This window comes from Artibeus jamaicensis, unplaced genomic scaffold (genome assembly GCF_021234435.1).
Source record: "Artibeus jamaicensis isolate MK-2021 breed Jamaican fruit bat unplaced genomic scaffold, CSHL_Jam_final scaffold_1964, whole genome shotgun sequence".
Lineage (NCBI taxonomy): Eukaryota > Metazoa > Chordata > Mammalia > Chiroptera > Phyllostomidae > Artibeus > Artibeus jamaicensis.
In genome coordinates this window covers 16719384-16743409 of record NW_026522030.1, presented here as the reverse complement: position 1 = coordinate 16743409, position 24026 = coordinate 16719384, and the positions used below count along the sequence as shown (strand labels likewise).

The window sequence follows — 24026 nt, the reverse complement described above, 5'->3', positions numbered from 1 at the left end:
CAGCTTTGGAATGTGGTCTCACTGCTTCGCCTTTCCAACATATTTAATTAGGAACCCAGACTATAAGTGCCGTGTCTAATGGTACTGACCCGGATGTTGAGTTCTGAGACCACCAGACTGTAGGGAACAATTTTCAACTGGGAGACGAGGGGGAAGAGTTAGAAAGCAGCTGACACAATTCAAGTTCATGTGTTTTGTGCAGATGAGTTGCTATATACAGCAATGTGTGCATGGATACACGCATGTAAGTGTGCATGTACAGAGGGCCTGACTGTCACACTCAAACATGCATGCGTACCCACTCTCACAGAGGCAACTCGATATATATTCTTTCTTCACATATGCACACGCAGTGTAAAATGACATATGTTTGGCACTTATGCATATGTACAGAGACAAGCTGATACGCTCATTACATATATATACACACAGGCAAATGACATATGTTCTATACATATGTATATACATACAGAGGCAAGCTGACATGCTTAAATACATGCAGTGGTAAAATATAATTATTTAGCTTCATTTGACTTGCTCTAATTCCTCCATGTGCTGAACTCCTTACTTTATCTCTCTTTCATAATTCTTAGCTCAGTGGATGCCGTTCTCAAGCTTCCAGACTCTCGGCTGTGACCTGGTGTCCTTCCCTTGGGCCCACCTGGCTGTTTTCCTCCCAGCACTTTGGCTGTCCCTGCTAGCACCAGGCTGCCCTCCTGCCTCTGCAGCAGCCAGGTAGCTCAGCTGAGCTCTTTTGACCACTGACTTTCACTCCTTGAGTTTTGTTTCCTACCATAGGCTTGGAGGCAGAAAGACCTCATCTTGAGTCCCAGTCCTGCTTCCCGCTCACTGTGTAATCTCTGGCAAATTCCCTAACCTCTCCCAGCCTCAGTTTTCTCATCAACAGAATGAGGATAATAATTGCACCTTCCCCACTAGGTTTTTGGGAGCATTCGTTAGATAATTCATGTGGAGCTCTTAGCTTAGCATATACATGCAGTTAATAGCTACTGCTACTAATAATAGCTAATACTTATAATGTACTTACTATGCCACTATTACTTCTAGCTGATTATTTATGGAGTACTTATAATGTACTAAACATGGTTCTGAGCACTTTACCTATATGAGCCCATTTTATCCTTACGACAACCCTATAAAGAAGATAATTTTTTTTCTCTGTGTTATAGATCATGAAGCTGAGGCATAGAGAAGTTAAGTAACTTGCCCAAGGTCAAAGAGCTAGCATGTGGCAGGGGTCAGATGGTTTAGCTGCAGAGCTTACCTTCTTAGTTACCGGGCTATACCTCTTACTATTTATATGTGATTGTCTTTGTCAGAGAAGCTATTTCTTTCATACAATCCTTTATGAGTTGGAGAAATTTTTGAATTGCAGCTGAAAATTTCCATTTGCTGAAAGATGGAGAAACATCTTTATTCTGTATTCATAGCAACACTGAACAGTCAAATGACAAGAACTGCAGGAAATACCCAGACGTGCCTCCTTGGTCTCTCTACCCACTCACAGGAACTGTTTGGGTGAGAAGCCTTTCAAATTGACAGACTCTCCTCCAGGCAGAGTGAGGCTACCTCTCTGGATTCCCACAGCACTTTTTGTTCAGATATGAGTAATCCCTGGCTCCTTGGCTTCTGTGCATCTAGGTAATTGAGGACCATTAAGGGGATGTGGGTAGCGATAATAGTGCTTTCAACTGGAGTTGTAATTACAAGCAATGTGATCACAGTAATCCCCGCATGCAATCACAAGAAGCCTCCACAAAAAGTCTCCTGCTATGTTGGCAGGGGACTCGGGATGGCTTGTGCACACTCCTCGGTGCTGCAGTCTCAGTGGGGCCAGTCTTCGCTCCATCCTGTATCAGGTGATGATGCTTCTCCAGCTGTTCCGGCAAGCGGTGTGGTGGGGCTCGGGGGTCAGTGGAGGCCGGTAACTCTCCACTTCCTAGCTTGGTGGATTGGTTAACCTTAACCTTACAAGTCTCAGTCCTCTCCTCTACAACACGGAAACAATACCTACCAACAGGGTGGGTAGGAAGATTGAAGACAACAAATGCGAAGGGTCTGGCAGCACCTGGGATGTGGCAAGTCTTCAATAATTTATAGTGTATATTGCCACGGCTTGGTCCAACTATTACTCTTTCCCACCAATGTTATGGGGTCTCTCCTACTAGACTAGAAGATTCTAGGAGAAGCAGGGGCTTTGTTTTGTTCACTGGTATTTCTTGGCATCTAGAACAGTGCCTCAATCGTAGTAGGTGCTTGGTAGGGATTTGTTGAGTCAATGAATGAAGTTTCACTCAGTCCCTTATATATAGTCACCGGCCCTTTGCTGAGGATGTTCCCTCTGCCGGAACACTTCCCTTGGCTAACTTCTACTCACCCTTCCGATCTGGTCTTAGTGTTGATGTCACTCTAACAAATAAACCCTCTGACCTTCCCCTTCAGAGCATTCATCAACATTGTTCCAATTTTACTTTTATTTGTATAATTGTTTGATTAATATTTGACTGTAAACTTCATAAGGACCATGGATCGGTCTGTTATACTCATCATTGTATTTTCAGGGACTAGGAGGCCTTCAATAAACACTACTGAACGAATGAGTCTTCGTACATTCTTTCCATTTTTTGAAAGACCCCTCTCTCTAGGAAGCGGGATATCTCACGCTGGGTCAGAGGTCCGCCCCAGGCTTGCACCAGTGCTGCACCATGAATCGTGCCCGTGGTCCTGGACTGTGCTCAAGTGCTGTGACTCTCTCCTACCTGGGCCAATGTGTCAGTCCCAAGTTGTCTCATTACTGTTTACCAGGGCTCTGTCATGCAGCTAGAGCCTCCGCAGGAGGTCCAGAAGATCCAGACTTTTGTCCGTGCTGGGAGTGATACGTAGGATTTGCCATGTACTCCTCCTTCTATCCCCCAAACACACGCTCGTGCATGCCGCATTTTGAGTTAGCATTTATCACACTGAGTGGTAGTTATTAATTTTCAGATGTTTTCCCCGCCTCAACCCTAGACACTGGGGAAGGACTCTCTTTTGTTCCCTAGCATACAGGGGATGCTCACAGGATTTCTGGAAGGAATCCAATGTTTTCCATGAGCTTTATTGAGGACAAAACCCAACTCATAGGGGAGGGCACTACCTCTGGCTTTTTTTTTAAAATTCATTTATTTTTAGAGAGAGGGGACAGGAAGGAGAAAGAGTGAGAGGGAAACATTAATGTGTGGTTGCCTCTCATGTGTCCCCCACTGGGGACCTGGCCTGCAACCCAGGCATGTGCCCTGACTGGGAATCGAACCGGCGACCCTTTGCTTCACAGGCCTGCGCTCAATCCACTGAGCCAGGGCTTTTCTTTTTTAAAGTTGAGCCAATTTCTTGTTTAGCTTGGTTCAGGTTTTCTGTTACTGAGAACTGAAAACAATTGGCACGGCATAGTGTTCAATTATAAGATTTCTTTCTTATAGATTATTGTTCAAAAATATTTATTGTGTATTCACTCTCTCTCACTCACCTCCTTAGGAAGAATAGACTTCCTTACCCCTTATCTTTGAGCTCAGCTATGAGACTTGCTTTAGCCAGTGGGATGTTGGCGTGTACAGCAGGGATGTGAAAAGTCCTTGTACAGTGGGCATGACCCCTTGGACCAGTGCCATCTCCATAAGAAGAGTTTCCCTTAATGAACCTAGAAGGTATTATGCTAAATGGAATAAGTCTAACGGAGAAAGACAACTGCCATACAATTTCACTTTTATGTGGAATCTAAAGAATAAAATAAATAAAATAGAAATACTCATAGATGCAGAGAACAGACTGATGGTTGCCAGAGGAATGGGGGTTGGGAGGCTGGGTGAAGAAGATGAAGGGAGATTGGTAGTTACAAAATAGTCATAGGGCGATAAAAATACAGCAGAGGGAACATAGTCAATAACATTGTAATAACTATGTAAGGTGCCAGATGGGTATTTGAAATATTGCAGGGGGGGATGCTCTGAAAAGTACATGATCGTCTAACCACTATGCTGTATACCTGAAACTAATACATAACAATACTGAAAATACTGAATGTTAACTGTAATTGGAAAATTTAAAAAAAAAAGAATTCTCCCTAGATGGTTGCTGCCTTTTCAGCCAGGCCCCCAAAATGAGCAATACTGGAGCAGATCGGAGTTCAACCTGCACACAGAAGTCAAGCCCAGCTTGAAGCAGAGCTATTCAGCCAAACCTAGGCTAGATTAGTGAATGCCCAGACCTATAAGAAATGAATGTTTGTTGTGGCATGTGGCTGACGTTTTGTGGTTATTTGTTAAGAAGCAATAATCGACTGAGCAAGGTTTCCAAACTGGCAGTACATCTGAGTTACTTACAGAACTTTAAACATCAATAAGAGATACTTGAATTTCTTCCAGAAGGCCTGGAGTAGGGCTCAGAAATCTGTATTCTTTAAAAACCCGCTGGGCAGCTTTATGTAGCAAGTCCCACACTCCTCACTCTCTGACACTTTGGGGGTGGCCAGTATTAGCGCATGTGATGAGATCCTTTTAATTCTTCGATGAGAGGTCTGAAGTTAGAGGAATCCTGTTTCTGAAGTAGAGTCCTTCCTTTTCAGTTTGAAAACGTTTGAGAAATTTGTGTTGAGTTTTTCTTACCTAATCTGGAGAAAGATGCAGATGTCAATTAATTTGCAATTTATGGTCACAGGGTTTTTCCTTTTTATTTAAGAGTCATCTCCTCTTAGTATTTCTGCCTGGGCAGTGGTTAGCAGTCAAATGAAGGAAGCAGAATACCGAAGATGGGACATCCAAGACCCAGGGCAGGAAGGCAGCACCGGGGAGGTCAAGCTGACCAGAGGAGCTGCAGAAGGGGCGGCCTGACGAGGGGCACTCAGCTGCCGCTCTGCAGTCAGGAACCTGGGACCACACCGGGTTCAATATCCGGAAATTAAATTTTAGTTGTAACAACTACCAAGCCACTGGCTCTAGGTTAGAGGTTTGGTGTAAATCTTAACAAAATGTTAAATATGAATTTATATAAGAATGATGATAAAAGTATAATTTAAAAGGAAAGAGCTTTTTAAAAATATGACAATAAAAACTTCCAGTGAAAAAAGTTCAGACAAAACAGAAAAATATAAAAGACAAGTACGTATTAGTCATAAGCCCACCTTTCAGAAGTAATCACTATTAATGTACTGCTGTATATTCTCCTTGACTTTATTCCTATGGCTACATACACACACATAGATATTTTAGAAAAATAGGATTCTCTTGTACCTGCTCATTGGTATCCTGCTTTTTCTCTATATCCATAAACACTAACCCAATCATCTTCATCACAGCTACATAATATCCCAATGTACAAAGAGGCACCATATTTTATTTCCCATGGATGGACATTTAGAATATATTTCCTATGATAAAAAGGCTCTGATAAGCACTTATATATGCCTTTTATGTTCATGTCCCATTATTTCTTTAGGATAAATTACAATATGTGGAATTGCTAGATTAAAGATTAAATGTATTTTAAAGGTTTTTCTTACATGGTTGAATTGTCCTCCCTAAAATGTGTAAATTAATAGTGTTATATTTTGTCAACTCTTTTAACTATTGTTAATCATCTATACAATAAACCATTTGTGGTTTTAATTTGCTTTTTATCGCTAGAGAGTTTAAATATCTCTTTATATACTTCTTGTTTGTTTATACGATAAGGCATAAAGTACAGACGGCCTCCCATTTTTTCTCTTATGTCAACATTTTCTTCTTGGTTTATATTCGTTCTTTATATTAAGTATATTGCCTATTATTTACATTGAGAGGAATTTCCCTAATGTGGCTTTGCTTCTTGTGGATTTTTGCACATATAAAAAATTTTTATGAGTAATATTTATCAGTTTTTCAATGAGATTTAAAAATTCCTTCTCAGGTGAGAGGCAGCATAATTGAATGAAAAAGTCATTTAGTTGAAAAATGAACGAAGAGGTCTTTTAACCAATTCAGCCCATAATCACTGTGGCCTATAGCTGAGGAAGAGCACTGTGCGGGGAGTCAGATCACTTTGCCCTTCTGGGTCCCAACTTCCTCATCCGCAACACTGGGTGGGGAATGAAAACTCCCCTGTACGGATTTAAAAACAAACTGGAGAGAATGCGCTAGAATGTGCGTGAAGAGCTTTGCCTGGGTCTGGTACACAGCAAATCCTCTCTCTCTCTAGCTGTCATTAGTGAGAGAGGGAATATAGACTCTTCTGTTGACAGGGAGTAAATGAAAACAGGAGGCTTTGGCTAGAAATAAATGAGAAAGAGTTATTCAAGTGTTTTAGGGTTTGCAAACCACAGATACAACAGGCAATATCAGATTAGTCGAGAGAAGAAAGAAAAGCTGAGGGTTCTTGCAGTGAAAAGGACATTCTGCAGAAGAATCAGTGCTGGGTGGGTCTTAGATGATAATCCTGTAGATCGGCGATTTTTAACCTTTTTCATCTCAGGCCATACATAAACTAATTACTAAAATTCTGTGGCGCACCAAAAAATATATTATGTTTTTTTGCCACTCTGACAAAAAATGTATAATTTTGATTCATTCAAACCACATGGCTATTGTTGTGTTGGCTGTTGTCACTTTAAAAAAAATTGACAATCTAAGGGGAAAGAGGTCAATGCCTCTGACTAAATAGTCACATATTGCATGTTTAAAAAATTCTTGCAGCACACTGATTGAAAATCGATGTTCTAGATGACCAGTGGTCTGGATAATGGATGTCAGGTGATGGGACATTCTGGGTACGTGAACATTCTCTCCTTGGTCCTTCAGGGGGTTATCAGAGGGTTACCTGGCGGTTTGATGCATACTATATCCCCATGCAGGACTAGAAAGTTCATAAAAGTTCAAGTTCCCAGGCTGGTTAAAACAAGAATAGAATTGTTTCCTCAATCTTCTTGCTTTTAGTAATTTGGCAGCTTGACTACGGTGACTCCCTTTACCCCTTACTTTAAAACAGTATTTTAAATTCAGCTGGTGTATGTGGAAATGGGGTGGGGGTGAGGATCCTAGAATTTAGCAATTTACTCCCATCTCTAAAAACTATACATAGCTTAGTCGGAACTTGGGTTCCAATTCTGTTCCTGCCCATTTCTTGCTCTGCGACCTTGGACAAGTCACCTTCACCTCTCCAGGGCTCAGTTTCTTTACCTAGAAAAAAAAAAAGATAATAGAACACTTGCCCTCCTCTCCCATCCAGCTGCTGGCCGAAGGAAAGGCTTCAAAGCGCCCACGATGGACGGCAACAGTGTCTGTTAGGGTAATGCCTACGGTGCACCCCGGCTTGGCCAGCCCACGGAGGCCGGACCGCGGGGTGGCCGCGACCCCCGCCCTCCGCGCTCCCGCCCGCCGCCGGAACAATAGCTCCCCTGGAGGCGGCGCCGGCCACGGGCGGAGGCGGAGCTGCCAGCGCGGGCGCTGGGGGTGTGCGCGGGGCGGGGTCGCAGCCACCCCTCCCGCCCGCGGCTCTGTCACGCGCCCCTCACCGGGCCGGCTGGGGTCTTTGTGAAGCGCTGGCGTCGGCCTCGGACACAAAGGGAAGGCGAGGAGGCGAGTCGGGGGCTGGGCCCGCCCCCGCGACCCCTACCCGCCGCGCGCGCCTGCTCGCTGCCCGAGCCTCGGTCTCCCCTACGTGGGCTCGCACCCTCGCGCGCACCCTCGCGCGCCCACGACCCTCGCACGCGCCCCGACCCTCCGACTGTGTACGGAGTGCGGCTGGCCGGGGCCTAGCGGACGCTGCGGGTGGGACGGGGATGCTGAAGGACTGCACCCGGGCGCAGCGGCGCGGCTGCTGAGAGTCGCGGTGGCAGCGGCGGGGCTCTCGGCGCGCGGCTGGATGCCCCGGGCCTGCAGCTCCCTGCGCTTCCCGCCGTCCAGGGGCGCCAGCCATGGGCGCCGCGGCCACTGAGGCGCCTCTCCGGCTGCCTGCCGCGCCCCCACTCGCCTTCTGCTGCTACACTTCGGTGCTTTTGCTCTTCGCCTTCTCGCTGCCCGGGACCCGTGCGTCCAACCAGCCTGCGGGTGGCGGCAGCGGCAGCGGCGGGGAGTGTCCCGGCGGCAAAGGCAAGAGCATCAACTGTTCAGGTAGGACCGGCCGGAGCCTGTCCCGGAGGCCCCTCCTTCCTCCGTTGTCTAAACCCCTCTCTCCCAGTCCCGGAGGCCAGTCTGGGAAAGGCCCGGCGTGGAGGTCCCGGGGAGCGGGGCCGGAGGACGATTGAGGGCGTTCGAGGGTGGAGGACCGGGCTCGAGCTCGCCGTGCGGACTTGGGGACCGGCGTTGGGAATGGGGAGTGGCCGTGTGTGAGCCCGTGTGTGTCGAGTGGCCGGGCGAGGGTGGCGGGGCGTGTTGGGAGGTGGTGAGGCCCGGACCCAGCGAGGCGCAGGCAGCTGGCCGGGGCTCGCGGTGTGATCGTGGGTGTGCACGCGGGAGCGCGTGTTTGTGTTGTGAAGGCTCAGGGGAGGGAGTGCAGCCCCAGGCAATGATTGTGTGTGTGTGTGTGTGTGTGTGTGTATGTGTGTACGTGTCTGTGGGTGTCGGTGAGGGGTGGGGGCAGAGGCTGAGGGCTGGAGGAGTGACCAAGTGCTGGGGAGGTTCTGCCTCAGGGCACTGGGGTCTGGAACGGCTGGTGTGAGTGAAGGGAACCAGAGGCCCAGAGGACGAAGATTGGCGATGTAGAGTCACTACGTGTGTGTGTATGTATGTATGTACGTACGTATGCATGTGTATGTATGTCCTTTGGGTGCATAGGTGAGCGCGCTGGGGGGTTGGGTGACTTCGGGTCTGTGGGTCTGAGCATCGAATAGTTCTGGGGCCCAGGAAGTGACCCTGTGTGTTTTCGTGTGTTGTACGTGGGTGAAACCTGGGGCTCGAGGACATGCCCTAGGATATGAGTTTGAGTTTGAAGGATGCGGGTCCTGGAGTGAACCCCGTTGTGTCCACTTAGAGGGAGGAAACTAGGGAGTCATCCTGTGTAGGGTTTGGGTAATAGAAAGAGGTAGTTAGGTCTCAGGCAGTGCTTCCAGTAGCAAGGTGCGACCCTGGGTTTTTAAGGTGGTGTGAAAGGAGGGAATGATCCTGTGTGTGTATTTGTGTGTTTTGCTGGAGGGCCTGGAGATTGGCAGCAACGGGAGCTAGGGAGTGACCTCTCCCCTTACTCTGAGGCCGCTTGCACCCCCCCCCCCCCCCCCCGCAGCTGTTAGAAACAAAGAGCTTGCTGGGGCTCTAATGGATGGATGAGAGGGGAGGAGGGTATTCAGGCCGTGAAGTCCCCTCTTCCTTTCAAAAGGGGTCCCAGAGGAGCCCTGGGGTTAGGAGACGCTTCCAGGTCTCATTTAGGGGTGGGTGGGTCCTCCTGGAGCTGGCCCAGCAGATGCTAGTGATCATAAGCCACAGCCTTGCTAACTTCCCCTTTTATCAATTCTCAATTCTCCATTTGTCTTCTTTAAACTATGGGGATGGGACAAGAGACTGGGCAGGAGGGAGGGGGAGAGGCAGGGGGAGGGGAAAGGGGAGGATGAACATCAGGTCTCTGGGGACCCACTGGCTGGCCTGCCAGGAAACCTTTGTACCTTTGGGCCGTGGAAGGGGCTTTGTTTCTCGGGAAGTGGGGAGGAAGCAAGTGGCCTTAGCACAGACTCTTGCGCTACCCTAAATGCAAAAAACCTTTGGCCAGCAGTTTAGGTTTGGAGGTCTCAGGTCTTTTAATGATTTTCATAATGGTATGTTTTATGATGGGGACAAGGTTTTGAGCACACTCCACAATGGGATGTCCATTAAAAGCTTTTCCATCCATGTAATAACTTTTACTTTATTTTTCTAATGTTAAATGGAATAATGTTTTAATAAGTAATCACACACTAATGGTTGAGAATAAAAACCATTTGTATTTAGAGTGCCTTTTGGTAACATGTTGGTTATCAAACTTGTAAGTGATCACACCATGTCAAAATATTTTATGGGCTAATGTGCTGTAGTCATTTGTTCTTGCTAAGCTATTTTTTCCTTAGCAAAATGTAGTGTTGATGGATGTGTTTGTGTATGCTTTCTAACTCAAGTACACAGTACAAATTTTAAGAAAGGACATCAAGGTCCAGAAACCATGTGGTGTGGGAAAAGGGGACTGATTTGAGGATCATGGCCCTTGCTAAGCAGCTGTGTTATTTGGAGCAAATTACTTAATTTCCTTAGTTTTCTCTTCTGTTAAAAGAAGGACTTGGATTTAATAATATCTGAGCCTTCTTAAAGGATTTATTGATATAAATGTCAACGAATTAGGCTGGTCAAATAAAATGTTTTCTGATGCTAAGAGACATCTGAGTAACTCTGAGCCTAAACTAGAGTTTTAACTAAATTACATTTGTAGATTCTTATTAGATTCTTGTTAGGATGAAGACCTGGGAATGATTCATATGGGGAAAAAAATTCAAGTTGATTAATTAGAGAATTAGAGTAATTGGGTCTGGACATACACATCTATTAATGCATCTTGATTATGTAGATATTTTTGTGTAACTTCTATTGCCCGGGTGTTTTCTACATTTACTCCTTTATATATTTGAATTTTAAAATCTCAGTGCTGGCCCTGGCGCCCTGTTGGTTTTCAGTTTTGGTTTTGGACCCTAATTTCAGCCTACCCACCTTTCTGGAGGCTGATCCTCTTAGGCCGTGTGTGGTGGGTCACTCACAGCTGTGTGGCCCTGGCAAATGCGAACAGCTTGTCTGTGGCTCTACTAAATTAATGGAAGTCGTCTAGATCATGGAGAAGGATGGAATTCTGTGGCATTTTACTGGAAACATCCTTCCAAAGTGCTCGATGTTGATGTGTTAATCAACCTGACATTCTCCCAGCCAGCTACCCATCTTCCTAGAAGAGTTTAACAGATTTTCGAGCCTCTGTGCTCAACATTGTTCATTTTTTCCAGCAGCCTATCATGAACGATTCTGTTAGATTGATTGCCTTGTTGGAATCAGTCATGGATATGTATGTATTGTCCTCCCTTTTTTTCATTTTAGTAATCTTATTTAAAAAGCAAATGTCGTGTACCCTGCCTTACTAAAGACCTCATGGTGGTTTTTTCTCATCGTTGTGTTCAGAAATTTATGTACCCATTCTATGCAGTTTAGGGATTATGTTGCAAGTTTACCTATAAATGTTTTTCTGGGTTTGCATTTCTCCCTTTTTGAAAATTGAGAATGCACTCTCTTGTTCCTGGTGTTTTTGGCGCCCGGTCAAGGTGGCTTAGATAATCAGCAGTCAGATCTAAAAGTTTTTCAGTATCATGAGGTGTGATTTGTTTGGATCATAAAGCCAATTCTTTTGAGCTAGCTCTGTATTCCATTACTGTCCATTCTCCATGACACTTACTTTACATGGTGGCATAGAGAATGGTTAGTTAGCTCCCTTTTTTATCAGAACTCTGCTTCCCAGTTTGAAGATCGTACTTCTAGATGAAGAGAAACACAGCGAAGAAGAAGCTGAATGGGTCTGCATTTGTCCCTGTCATCTCTTGATATTACATCATCCTCCCTAAGCAGGGAGCCCTTTGTTTAGCTCCTCTTATTCTAAACAAGCTTTACTTATTTATTTTTTAAAATTTTCCTCTTGCCTCAGCTCTCTGATCATCATTCTGGACTTTATAGTTACTGCTCTACTTGTGTTTATTCTTAAAAATATAACTTAGTAGAAAGTTCCCTGATCATCTAAAGAGAAGAGTTGAGAAATGCGTGATTTATGTGAAGAAAGATGAACATTGAAGAAAGGTGACCTTAGACATTGACATTTTTTCTTATTTATAACATGAAGATAATGATAATGGTCCTTTTTGGCTCTAGAGTGAGAAGGGAGGAGGAAGCTAAATACGTGAGATATTTCTGTCTTAGGGAATGTGGTTAAAGAGGTAGAAAAACATACTGAGAGGCTATTAAGTCACATTGGGTGATAGACAAGGTAGAGAGTTTGAAGTAGGTTTTAAAAACGTCGGGAGAGTTAGAAGTGTGTGCTCTCCATTGTGGTACAGTGGTAAAGCTGGTATAAATGCATAGCATATACTTTAGATTAAGAGAGGTGCCTTCTCTTAGATTAGTGGCAGTGCAGGATTCGGGGATAAAAAGTGAGTTTTCCCTGATTAGCGTGGAATCTTGGTAGGGGCACTTCTCTATCCCTGGTGGGTATTTATTAATTTATTTAGTGAACCTTGATTGAATACCGATTTAGTGTAATCAGATATAGTAGATGTTAAGGGAATACTGTTTCTGATAAGCCATCCCTGCTTTTGAGGGCCATATCTTCCCGAAAGAGGTGGTTATTCGTCTCTTGTAAATACATACACTGGGAATTCCCGTTCGACACATCTGGGCTTTCTCCCCTCATCAGTAAGCATTTACTGAACCCTGACAGCACCGACATTTTTTTAAGGTATGCAATTAAGTGTTTTCAGAATATTCACAAAAGTGATGCAACCATCGCCAGCATCTAATTCCAGAACGTTTTCATCACTCCCAGTGCCCCAAAGAAACCCCCATATACATTGATAGTCATTATGTGTTCTCTCCCCCCAGCCCCTGACCACTTACTCTTTTTTCTGTCGCTATGGCTTTGTCTGTTTTGGACATTGCGTATAAATGGAGTAATGCAATATATGGCCTTTTGTGATTGGCTTCTTTCACTTAGTATGTTGTTTTCAAGGTTTGTCATGCTTACGTGGATCAGGACTTCGTTCCTTTCTATGGATGAGTAATATTTCATTGTATGGACAGATACATTTCATTTATCCATTCATCAGCTGATGGACATTTGAGTTGTTTCCACTCTGGCTATTATGAACAATGCTGCTCCGAACATTCATATACAAGTTTGCGTGTGGACATGTTTTTAGTTCTCTTGGGTGTGCACCTAGGGACGGAATTGCTGGGTCCCATGGTAACTCTGTGTTTAACATTTGGAGGAATGGCCACACTTTTCCCCCAAGTGGCTGCACCATTTTACGTGTTTAACTAGCAATGTCTGAGGGTTCCAGTCTCTTCACATCCTCTTCAACTCTCGCAGTTGTCCTTTTGATTATAGTCATGATAGTGAGTGTGAAGTTGTGTGTCGATGTGGCCTTGATTGGCATTTCCCTAACGACTAAGGATGTTGAGCACATTTTCATGCACATACAGGCCAGGTAAATGGCCGTATGAATTACTTACTGGGAGAAACGTCTATTAGATTTTCCACTGGGCGTGATTTTAACAATCTGAATTAAACCAGACTAACCCAGTTCCACAGTGCATAGATGCTCAGGCTGGTAGTGAGCTCTGGTTTGCCTATTATTTGATTTCTCTGCTTACTGAGAAAGAGTCAGTTGTGTTTCTTCTCCAACTTATTTGTACCATGGGTATTTGTGAGTGTAAATAAATAAGTATTACTCAAATTGATTAAATATGAATGTAGAAAGAGTTGTTTTTATGAAATGCTTTGGAAAGACTTGTCAAAGCCAAGAGGCTGAATGAATTGCCTTTCGCTGAATTAGGTTGTGGTAAGACAACTGAGACAAATTAGAGAAACCTTGTAAATCTCTGGAAGGATTCTGCTCCTAGAAAACTTTGCAAGTGTTTTTTTTTCAAGTCTCTATTCCACTTTAAAGGAAAAGAAAATGGACATTGTAGCTAATGGATTATGGGTGTGCTTTAGCCAAGAAAGTAATCCCTGTACTCAAATTTTGGTGCAACATGGGGAAAAGAATGTACATTTATTTATGTGTTTGAAGTTAAAAGTGGCTAAAATAGGTACATACCATTTCTACATGATTTCCCACTTTATCTTACTTTTTTTCTTTTTTTTATTGATTATGCCATTACATTTGCTCTATTCCCCCCTCCCTTCCCCTCCACCCTGCATACCCCTCCCCCACCATTTCCCCCTTTAGTTCATGAACATGTGTCTCAAATTCTTTAGATTCTGTATTTCCCCCTACTATTCTTACCCCTCCCCCTATCTATTTTCTATCTACTGTCTATACTACTTATTTTCTGTACCTTCTCCCCCCTTCCCCTCCTCCCACTCCCCTGTTGCTAACCCTCCATGAGATCTTCATTTCTATGGTTCTGCTCCTGATCTAGCTATCCTCTTAGTTTGCTTTTGTTTTAGGTGTGGTTCTTAATAACTGTGAGTTTGCTGTCCTTTCACTGTTCATCTTTTTTATCTTCTTTTTCTTAGGTAAGTCCCTTTAACATTTCATATAGTAAGGGCTTGGTGATGATGAACTCCTTGAATTTGGTCTTATCTGAGAAGCACTTTATCTGTCCTTCCATTCTAAATGAAAGTTTTGCTGGGTAGAGCAATCTTGGTTGTAGATCTTTGGTTTTCATGACTTGGAATACCTCTTTCCAGCCCCTTCTTGCCTGTAAGGTCTCTTTTGAGAAATCAGCTGACAGTCTGATGGGAACTCCTTTGTAGGTGACTGTCCCCTTAGCTCTTGCTGCTTCTAGGATTCTCTCCTTCATTTTAATCTTGGCTAATGTAATTATGATGTGCCTTGGTGTGTTCCTTCTTGGGTCCAACTTCTTTGGGACTCTCTGAGCTTCCTGGATTTCTTGGAAGTCTATTTCCTTTGCCATCTTGGGGAAATTCTCCTTTATTATTTGTTCAAATAATTTTTCAACTGGTGGTTGTGCCTTTCCCCCTTCTGGTACCCCTATAATTCGGATGTTGGAACGTTTAAAGATGTCCTGGAGGTTCCTAAGCTTCTCCCTCATTTTTCTGAATTCTTATTTCTTCATTCCTTTCTGTTTGATCATTTTTTTCTTCCGTCTGGTCCTCTCCCTTGATTTGAATCCCAATTTTCTTTCCATTACTATTGGTATCTTTTGTATCAGCATTCATTTCAATTAATTTAGCTTCCATATGTTTCTCTAATTTGTGACTAAAATCCACCAGTTCTGTAAGGATCTTTATAACCAGTGTTTTGAACTGTGCATCTGAAAGACTGGCTATTTCTTCATCACTTAGGTCTATCGGTTCTGGGGCTCTAAGTTGTCCTAGAGCCATTTTTTGGTCTATTCGTGCTGTTTAGTGAGCGGAGCGAAGACTTAGTTGTTTACCAGGACGGGGCGACCCAGGTCGCTGGTTTGTGACGCTGTGTGTGGGGGCGGGGTCAGAGAGGGAGCGATGGTGTTCCTCTCCGCTAGCCCAGCGCATCCAGTCACTCAAACGCCTCGGGCTTGCTTATCCGATCCTAATTTTGTGAGCCTGCTGCACCGCGCGGGTTTCCCTTCTCACTGGTTTCTCCACACGTAAATGCGCGCGACTGACCGACCCACTGCGCCTCTTCCCTGTGCGCTCCGGCAGCCAGCTCGCTGGCGATCAGCGCCCTCGGTTGCCTGCGCGCACCACCCCGGGAATGTTTTCTTGCTAACCTGCTCGCTCCTCGTACCGGTCCAGCCGAGTATCTAGTTGTCCTTTGGACTCCGTATTGTTGATTTTCCGTGTGGCTTGGTTGTGACTGCTGTTAAAAATAGTTGTTCTTAGATTTGGTTGTGCACAGAGGTGAGGTGGAACCTCCACCTACTTCTCCATCTTGGCGGAAGTCCCCTATCTTACTTTTTTGATTAATTGGTCAGCGATTACTTTCGTATGTGTTTGAAAAGATGGTTTCCGCTGTACATGGTGGTACCCCAAGGAAGATACGGATACAGTGTCAAGAGAATGAGTAATTGTGATTTGCAGGAATCAAAAATGCTTTCCTGCTCTGGCTGGTGTGGCTCAATGGATTGAGTGCTGGCCTGTGAACCAAAGGGTGGCTGGTTCGATTCCCAAGCAGAAGACATGCCTGGGTCGTGGGCCATGTCCCTAGTTAGGGGTGTGCAAGAGGCAACCACACATTGATGTTTCTTTCCCTCTCTTTCTCCCTCCCTTCCCTGCTCTCTAAAAATAAGTAAAAAATTTAAAAAAACACCAAAACTCAGGGGAGTACAGGGCACTTGAGCTGGGCTTCACAGGCAGAAGGGACTGTCATCTCGGAATACCAGGCACGCCTGCCTTTGCTGTTGATGTTCTTTGGCCTGGAACCGTTTGGTCCCAATTAATTACCTCTCAGCTCTTTCAGGTTTTTAATGGCACTTCCAAAATGATGCCTTAAAATTGCAGCCTTTTCCACCTTCCGTCCCCTCTGCCCCTCTTCCACCCTCATCTTCCTTATCCTTTCTTCCTGCTCCTAAGCACCTTTTCCTGTGTGATGATAAGTTACTTATGTCTCCTCCATGTAGCTCAAGGGCAGGGGTTTGTGTCTGTTTTGTTACCTGCTGTATCCACTGTCCTGAGAATGGTATCTGGCACATACTAAATGGTGTCCCTGCCATACCTAATGTGTGTGGAATGAACTAATGACTGAATGAACAGAGAAACTGAATAGAGTTGGGAAGGGTATTCTGGGCGGAGCTAATGGTATTAGAAAAGGTGCAGACAGGGGGCAGTGAAGGGAATGTTTTGGGATACTGAGCTGTGAGGATTTAGGCAGGAGATGAGTCACACATTGTCACCACATTAGCGGAAGGCCTGGGAGGCTCATCTGAAGGTTTGGCACTTGCTCGGAAGACAAAGGGACACTTTTAAAGGATTTGAGCAACTTCATGGTTTTAGAGAGAGGAGTCTGAATGGCTGAAGATGAAAAGAAGGGAAGAGACTGGGAGCATTGGGAAAGATTACAGTGGAAGTCGGGGGAGCCCAGAGGACTTATTTGGCTCCCACAGAGTTTTTAAAAATTGCACTGGTTATTAACCATTAAAAAGCTGGAGGTTTCACTTGAAAAAGTGAATTTGGATTTTGGTCTTTCCTTCTGAAGTTGGAGGTATTGGCAACCCTGGGGTCTCATTTCTATGTGGCAAAAATCAGCCAGAGAGTTGTCCCATGAGGCCTGAGCTCTTTGTTAGCTTTCCATTGATCTCTTTCTGCCTTGGCTTTGGCTCTCCTGTTGCAGGAGGCAGGGTGAATTGTGATGCTCTTATTCTGGCATGGAGAGCCTCTTTGGAAGAGAGTCAGATCGGTGGTGTATATTTCTTCCCTCATTCCTTTTACTCACAAGCACCAAGGTGGATGGAAATCCTTACCTCCGAGGCGCCCACCCTCCTGGTGGGAGCACCCCTCCTGCCTGTAGTCCGTGCACCTTCCACTGTGCTCTGTTCTTTTCAACTCTTTCCTCCAATCCACTTCCTGCCTCTTTGTATTTGAGAGCCACCCGCAACCTCTCATTAATACCATCTTCTCGAAATTCTTTCTAATGATGTTTTGGATCATATCTATTTTCCTTTATTGTTTTTGTATTTTAGTTTTAGTACTTCCTTTCCTTTTTTCAACTTTACCTCTTTTTTTTGTTTTTCTAAATTCTTTAGGTAGAAATAGCCATCACGTTTCATTTTCCTTTACATTACTGGTTTCTGGTAAAATTCCTCTCATCATTGTTATAAAACATGCATTTAGATATGTTAACAATTCGTTTTGCATTATGGTCTAAGAATGCACCATGGAATTTCTAGCTTTTGTGTTAAAACTATGTGTGTCTCTGGGTCCTAGTATGAGATTATGTGAAAGATCCTTGTACCCTAGAAAAGAAAGTGTTATTTCCTTAGCTTCTGAGTCCCTTATTATATAACTTAATTTTACTTAAAACTTTTTATTTTGAATTAATTTCAAACTTAGAGGAAAGTTACAGGTTTCCCAGTTGTTAAGATTTTACCACATTTGCCTTATTGTCTCTTTGCATATTTATCTGAATCGATCTTTTTCTGAACCTGACTCTGCCAGGTTGGCCCCTGCCCAGGGGAATAGCTTAAAATATGCTTTATGTCAGTTCTGTACCTCTCTTTGTTTTGTTATCTCCTGTTCATGACCTATTGAGGCCTCAAATACAATGATACAAGTTTATTTTTCACAGTTTTCCAGTTTATCATCTTTTTGTTACTCTATTTGGGACATACCCATTTTCCCCAAATTCACATAAGCAAATAAACACAGAATTTTATTTTGTTTCATTTTGTGTTGTATTTTTTAATGTTCGGGTAGGGTGGATTGAAGATATCTTTTGAAGTCATAATGATACCCATCTTCTTCTGGGCTAGTGTTTGTCTTTTACTTTGTAAGCGTTAGGATTTGTTCCTCACACAGATGTAGACCATTCTGCTTTCACAGGCATGTACCCATGTACATTAAGTGAAGTAATTGTGATATTTGTGCTACTGTCCTCCATCATCATCATCAGTCATCATCATCATCGTCGTCTTCATCATTTTTTAAAAGTGTACAACCAAGGGTTTTTTGGTATAGCCATAAGGTTGTGTAGTTATCTCTACAATCCATTTTAGAACATGAATTTCTTTCTCCCTAAAAGGAACTTCATATTGTTTAGCAGTCACTCCCCAAAACCCACTTCCCCAGCCCTAGACAGCCACTAACCTGCTGTCTTTTGCTGTGTTTGCCTGTTCTGGGCATTTCCTGTGAATGGAGTCACACAATATGTGGCCTTTTGTGATTGGCTTCTTTCACTTAGTATCATGTTTTCTAGGTTTATTTGTGTTGTGGTATGTATTAGAATTTCATTCCTTTGTGTGTCTGATGGACATTTGGGGTGTTCCTACTTTTTGGCTGTTGTGAATAATGCTGCTCTGAACATTCAGGTACAAATTTTCACATGGACATATGTTTTCAATTCTCTTGGGTAAGTACCTAGGGGTAGAATTACTGGATCACATGGTAACTCTGTGTTTAACATTAAAAAATACTTTATTGATTATGCCATTATAGTTGTCCAATTTCTCTCCCCTTCATTCCCCTCCAACCTGCACACCCTTTCCCCACCATTTCCCCCCTTTAGTTTATGGCCATGTGTCACAAGTTCTTTAGATTCTATATTGCCCATACTATTCTTGCCCTCCCCCCTATCTATTTTCTATCTACTGTCTATGCTACTTATTCTCTGCACCTTCTCCCCTCTTCTCCTCCTCCCACTCCCCTGTTGCTAACCCTCCATGTGATCTGCATTTCTATGGTTCTACTCCTGATCTAGCTGTCCTCTTAGTTTGCTTTTGATTTAGGTGTGGTTGTTGATAACTGTGAGTTTGCTGTCCTTTCACTGTTCATCTTTTTTGTCTTCTTTTTCTTAGATAAGTCCCTTTAACATTTCATATAATAAGGGCTTGGTGATGATGAATTCCTTGAAATTGACTTTATCTGAGAAGCACTTTATCTGCCCTTCCATTCTAAATGAAAGCTTTGCTGGATAGAGCAATCTTGGATGTAGGTCTTTGGATTTCATGACTTGGAATACTTCTTTCCAGCCCCTTCTTGCCTGTAAGGTCTCTTTTGAGAAATCCGCTGACAGTATGATGGGAACTCCTTTGTAGGTGACAGTCCCCTTATCTCTTGCTGCTTCTAGGATTCTCTGCTTCATTTTAATCTTGGCTAATATAATGATGATGTGCCTTGGTATGTTCCTTCTTGGGTCCAAGTTCTTTCGGACTCTCTGAGCTTCCTGGATTTCCTGGAAGTCTATTCCCTTTGCCAGACTGGGGAAATTCTCCTTTATTATTTGTTCAAATAAGTGTTCCACTCGTGGGTGTTCCTCTTCCCCTTCTGGTACCCCTATAATTCGGATGTTGGAACATTTAAAGATGTCCTGGAGGTTCCTAAGCCTCTCCTCATTTTTTTGAATTCTTGTTTCTTCATTCTTTTCTGTTTGGTCATTTGTTCCTTCTGGTCCACTCCCTTGATTTGAGTCCCAGTTTCCTTTCCATCACTATTGGTTTCCTGTGCATTTCCCTTCATTTCACTTAGTTTAGCCTTCATTTGTTCCTCTAATTTGTGACTAAAATTAGCCAGTTCTGTGAGGATCCTGATCACCAGTGTTTTGAACTGTGCATCTGATAGGTTGGCTGTCTCTTGGTCGCTTAAAAGTATTGGCTCTGTGGCTTTGATCTGTCCTTCTGTTTGAGCCATAATATTTTGGTCTGTTTGTGCCTGTTACCTATAAGGGGCGGAGCCTTAGGTGTTCACCAGGGTGGGGTGACTCAGTAACTGGGTTGTGATGGTGTATGGGAGGCGGGGTCAGAGAGGAGCAGTGTCATTTGTTCTGCTGTCTCTCAGATTTCTGTCCCCTCTGCTGCTTCCCACAAGCAAATTGGGCCCTTCTGGTGCTGGTTCCCAGGTGTGTGGGCTTGTGCACCCTCCAGGACCCTGTAGGTCTCTCCAACAAACTCTGTGAGCCTGGGAGCTTCTCCAGGCACCTTGACCCCCAAAGTTTCTCCAATTGGTGTTTTTAGGCTTTATTTCCTGGTGCTGGGGCCCTAGCCTGTGCAGTCAGTGTCACTGCTCGCTCCTTCACCTGGTTTATCTGCACACAAATGTGTGACTGTGGTCAGCCAGCTGTCTTGCACCCTCACTGGGTCTGCCCATTGCCACCCCATGCCTGGGAGCTGCCAGCTGCCGCCTGTGCACTTGGGTCTGTCTGGCCGCTTTTTCCTGCTTGACCCACTCTGTCTGCCGCTGACTCCGCCCCTCTTACCGGTCTGGCTGAATGGTTCCATGTTGTCGGACTTCCGTACAGTTCAATTTTCTGTGTTTTGGTTGCGTTTTTGTTACTAAAACTTTGTTGTCTTTAAACTTGGTTGTGCGAGAAGGTACAGTGTTTCTTCCACCTATGCCTCCATCTTGGCCGGAAGTCCTTTGGGTTTAATGATTTGGCCAGTGGCCAAACTGTTTCCAAAGTTCCTGTATCATTTTATATTTTCATCAGCAATGTCTGATGGTTCCAATTTTTCCATATCCTGGCCATTAATTATTATCATCTTGTTTTTTTGTTATAACCACACTTGTCCTTTTAAGTTTATCTTTTTTATTGCTCATTTTCCATATATATATGGAAACCATATATATATATATATATATATATGGTTTCTTTAATGAAATTTGAATTCTCAATGTCTTTTAAGCTGGTTTAGGAGATAATGTCATCCTGTTTACTTCCTCTTTCTTTCTTGTTCATTGTAAGAAAAATTGTTTCAACAAAATTATTTTCATTATTCCTACTACTAGTTTCATTATTAGCCCCTCTCTTTGGAGAAATGAGGCATTTAGGAGTTGGCCTACTTCTTAGGCACTTTGAAATTCTTTTTAAATCTTAAAATTCCCTGAGCATTTGCTTTTAGTTTATCAGGGGATTTTAATCCTTTGCTACTATTTGAACATATTTCTGTTTTTATTAGTGTCATGTATTTTTCCATGGCTCAGTTGTTCTCATCATTTTTTGAAAAGTCACTTCAAGGTTCTAAGTTCTGAACATATTCTTTTGACTTCAAAAACATTGGCAGGTGTTGGTTCAGCCTCAGCTCCATGTCTTTCTTTCGTGTAAGTATTCGGAACCTTTCTTTTCCATGGTTTAAAGAAAAAAGAAAGAAAAGGAACAACCACACCTTTTTCTTTGTTATAAAGGCAGTGTTTGTTCGTTGTAAAAAATTTGAGGACTATAGAAAAATATAAAGAAATAGGATGATTGCCAGTCGTCTCTGTAAAAACTGAAGGTTTATGCTGAAGTTGCTTCATTTTATACCAGAAACATTTGAACCTCTTTCTTGATTATTAGTGTCTGCTTTGGCATTTTTTTTGTGTAACCTGGAGTCACTATTGTCCACAGGTCAGATTTCCTTTAAGGTTTTCCAATTCAGTTTATTTTGCCTCGTCAGCTTTCATCTAATACTGTTTTGCAGGTGAGTCTAGACTGCTGTTGTTTATCAGTTGTGTTGTTTACAGCCTAACATATTTAGATTCTCTGTTGTTCACAAGTCAGCTCAGTTGTTTGGTGTTCTGTGTTCATTTTTCATAGTGTTTTTCCTCTTCAAAATATTTTGAGATTTTTTTAGGTGGTGCAGTTGTACGTACCATTATTGTTTCCTTTTTCTAGTTCAGCCCAAAAGTGCTTCCTGATTACCATTTAATTAGACTTCAGGGTTTTCGTTTTTGTTTTTAAAGTTCTTCACTATTTTTCAACAATTTGCTGGGGTTTAAGGCTGTAGTTGTTTTAAAGTTTTGGTTTTGGTTGTTTGAACCAAATAGGAGAAGTGTCATTTATAGTTTCTGCTGCTCTTTTGTTCAAGATCTCACTGAGTCCTTGCTCTCCTAGGAGGGATTATTATTGCAGCCGGCTTTACTCCAGGGAACCGGGATTGGCCAAGATTGTATCATTGGAACTGTAACTCGGGGGCTCTTTCAAATCAGAGTTTTGTGACGTCGTTTTAAAATTCTCTTTTAAAATAGTTAATATCAGGTTCTCCAGGGCCCACCTGCAGGTTGTTTTTCAGGTTTGTGTCTTTTTGGGTGACTTCTCTGGATTCAGGCTACCTTCTGTTCCACTTAGTGTTTAAGACACTAAGGAATAGTGGTTATAAGTAGAGCCAGCGGGCAATATTCTTGTGTTTATATTTATTTCTTGACATTTAAAAAATTTTGATGGCGGAAATGTGTTGAGCGTACTCACCAAATTTTAAAATATATATGTAAATGTGTAAGTGTTACAGAGTATAAGTGGGATTATAACTCTATATCTTTATAACTTTTTTTCACATCACAGTGGATCTTGATCTTAATGTATCAATCAGTATGTATTTCTACCGTATTCTTTAATTTTAATGGCCACATGGTATTCCATCAATAATTTATTAATTAATTCCTAACGGACACTCAGGTTATTTTAAACACTTCGCTGTTGTAAAAAATGTTGATGTTGACAATTTTGCACATACATTCTTGTATGCTTATCTCCCTATCATAATTTCCTAGAAATAGAATTGTTGGGTTAAAGGGTAAACACAATTAAGTATACTGCCACGTTATTCCGTGAGCGGTTCTATCAGTTTATACCCTCATTGTTGGCTTGAGTACTCACTTTCCCAGACCTTCTTCAGCACTGGTAACGACTGAAGAAGTAGTAACTAACTCTCAATATGGCACTTATGATGTGTCCTGTGCCGCTCTGAGTGCTTCCTGTATCTTTTTCTAGTCCCCCGCCAGCACTGTGAGGTAGGTACTATTGTTCTCGTCTTGCGTGGGGGTTGGGGGGTGGGGGGCGAAGGTGTGGGGCACACAGTGGTGAATCACCCCCCCACCCCCCATGCCCCCCCGCAAAACACAGCTGGCGAGGGGCCGAGCCAGGACGCTGGTCTAGGTGGTCTGTTTCCAGGGTCTGCCCTTAAAACCCCCCATCGTAATGCCTGTTTATGCTTGTTAAAATTTAATAGGATTTAGCTGATTTTTAAAATTATTTTTATTGAGGTACCTAATTCACTAACATAAAATTTACCAGTTTAAAGTACACATTCTGGGGGGTTTGAATACATTTGCTGTGTTGTGCAACTATCACGACTATGTACCATATCTAATTACAGAACATTTTCATTCCTCCAAAAAGAATTTCTGTACCTATTCACGGTTTGCCCCCAGCCCTCCTCTGCCCCCATCCCCTGGCGACCGTATTGAGTCTCAGGGTCTTGGTGGATTTACCTACTCTGGACATTTCCTGTGAATGGAATCTTACAGCATGTGGTCTTTTATGTCTGGCTTCTTTCACTGAACATATTTTTCAAGATTCTTACATGTTATAGTATGTAATTGTTTGATTTTAAAATACAAGTTTATTGTAAAACTCAAACAATTCAGAAGAATACAGAATTAAAGAAGAAAGTTTAAATTCTACCAGGACATAAGCATGGTTTGTATTTCTGCATATATATCTTCCAGATTTTTAAAGTAGGCATTAAAAAATAAGTTGTGTTATACATATTTTTTTTAAAAAAAACTGCCTTTAAAAATGTAGTATGTCAGGAAATGTACAGATTCTTCATTGTTCTTTTAAATCTCTCTGCTGTAACAGTTTTAGTTTCAGTGTCTGTGCGCAGGAAGCACACAGGTTTGGTGAGCTCGTCAGAAGTTAGGAGTAAGAGAGAGATGTATCT

The 24026-nt window shown here is 43.1% G+C and overlaps 1 protein-coding gene across 1 annotated transcript in view; it reads left to right on the top strand.

Annotated features, from left to right (window-relative positions):
- Positions 1–7573: 7573 nt before the first annotated feature.
- TMEFF1 (transmembrane protein with EGF like and two follistatin like domains 1) overlaps positions 7574–24026 on the top strand; it is an 84301-nt gene continuing 67848 nt past the window's right edge. Inside the window, exon 1 of the mRNA XM_037140805.2 lies at positions 7574–8138. Within this exon, the coding sequence (XP_036996700.2) occupies positions 7943–8138 (196 nt within the window). The 5' untranslated portion in view covers positions 7574–7942. The remainder of the gene's footprint in view (positions 8139–24026) is intronic.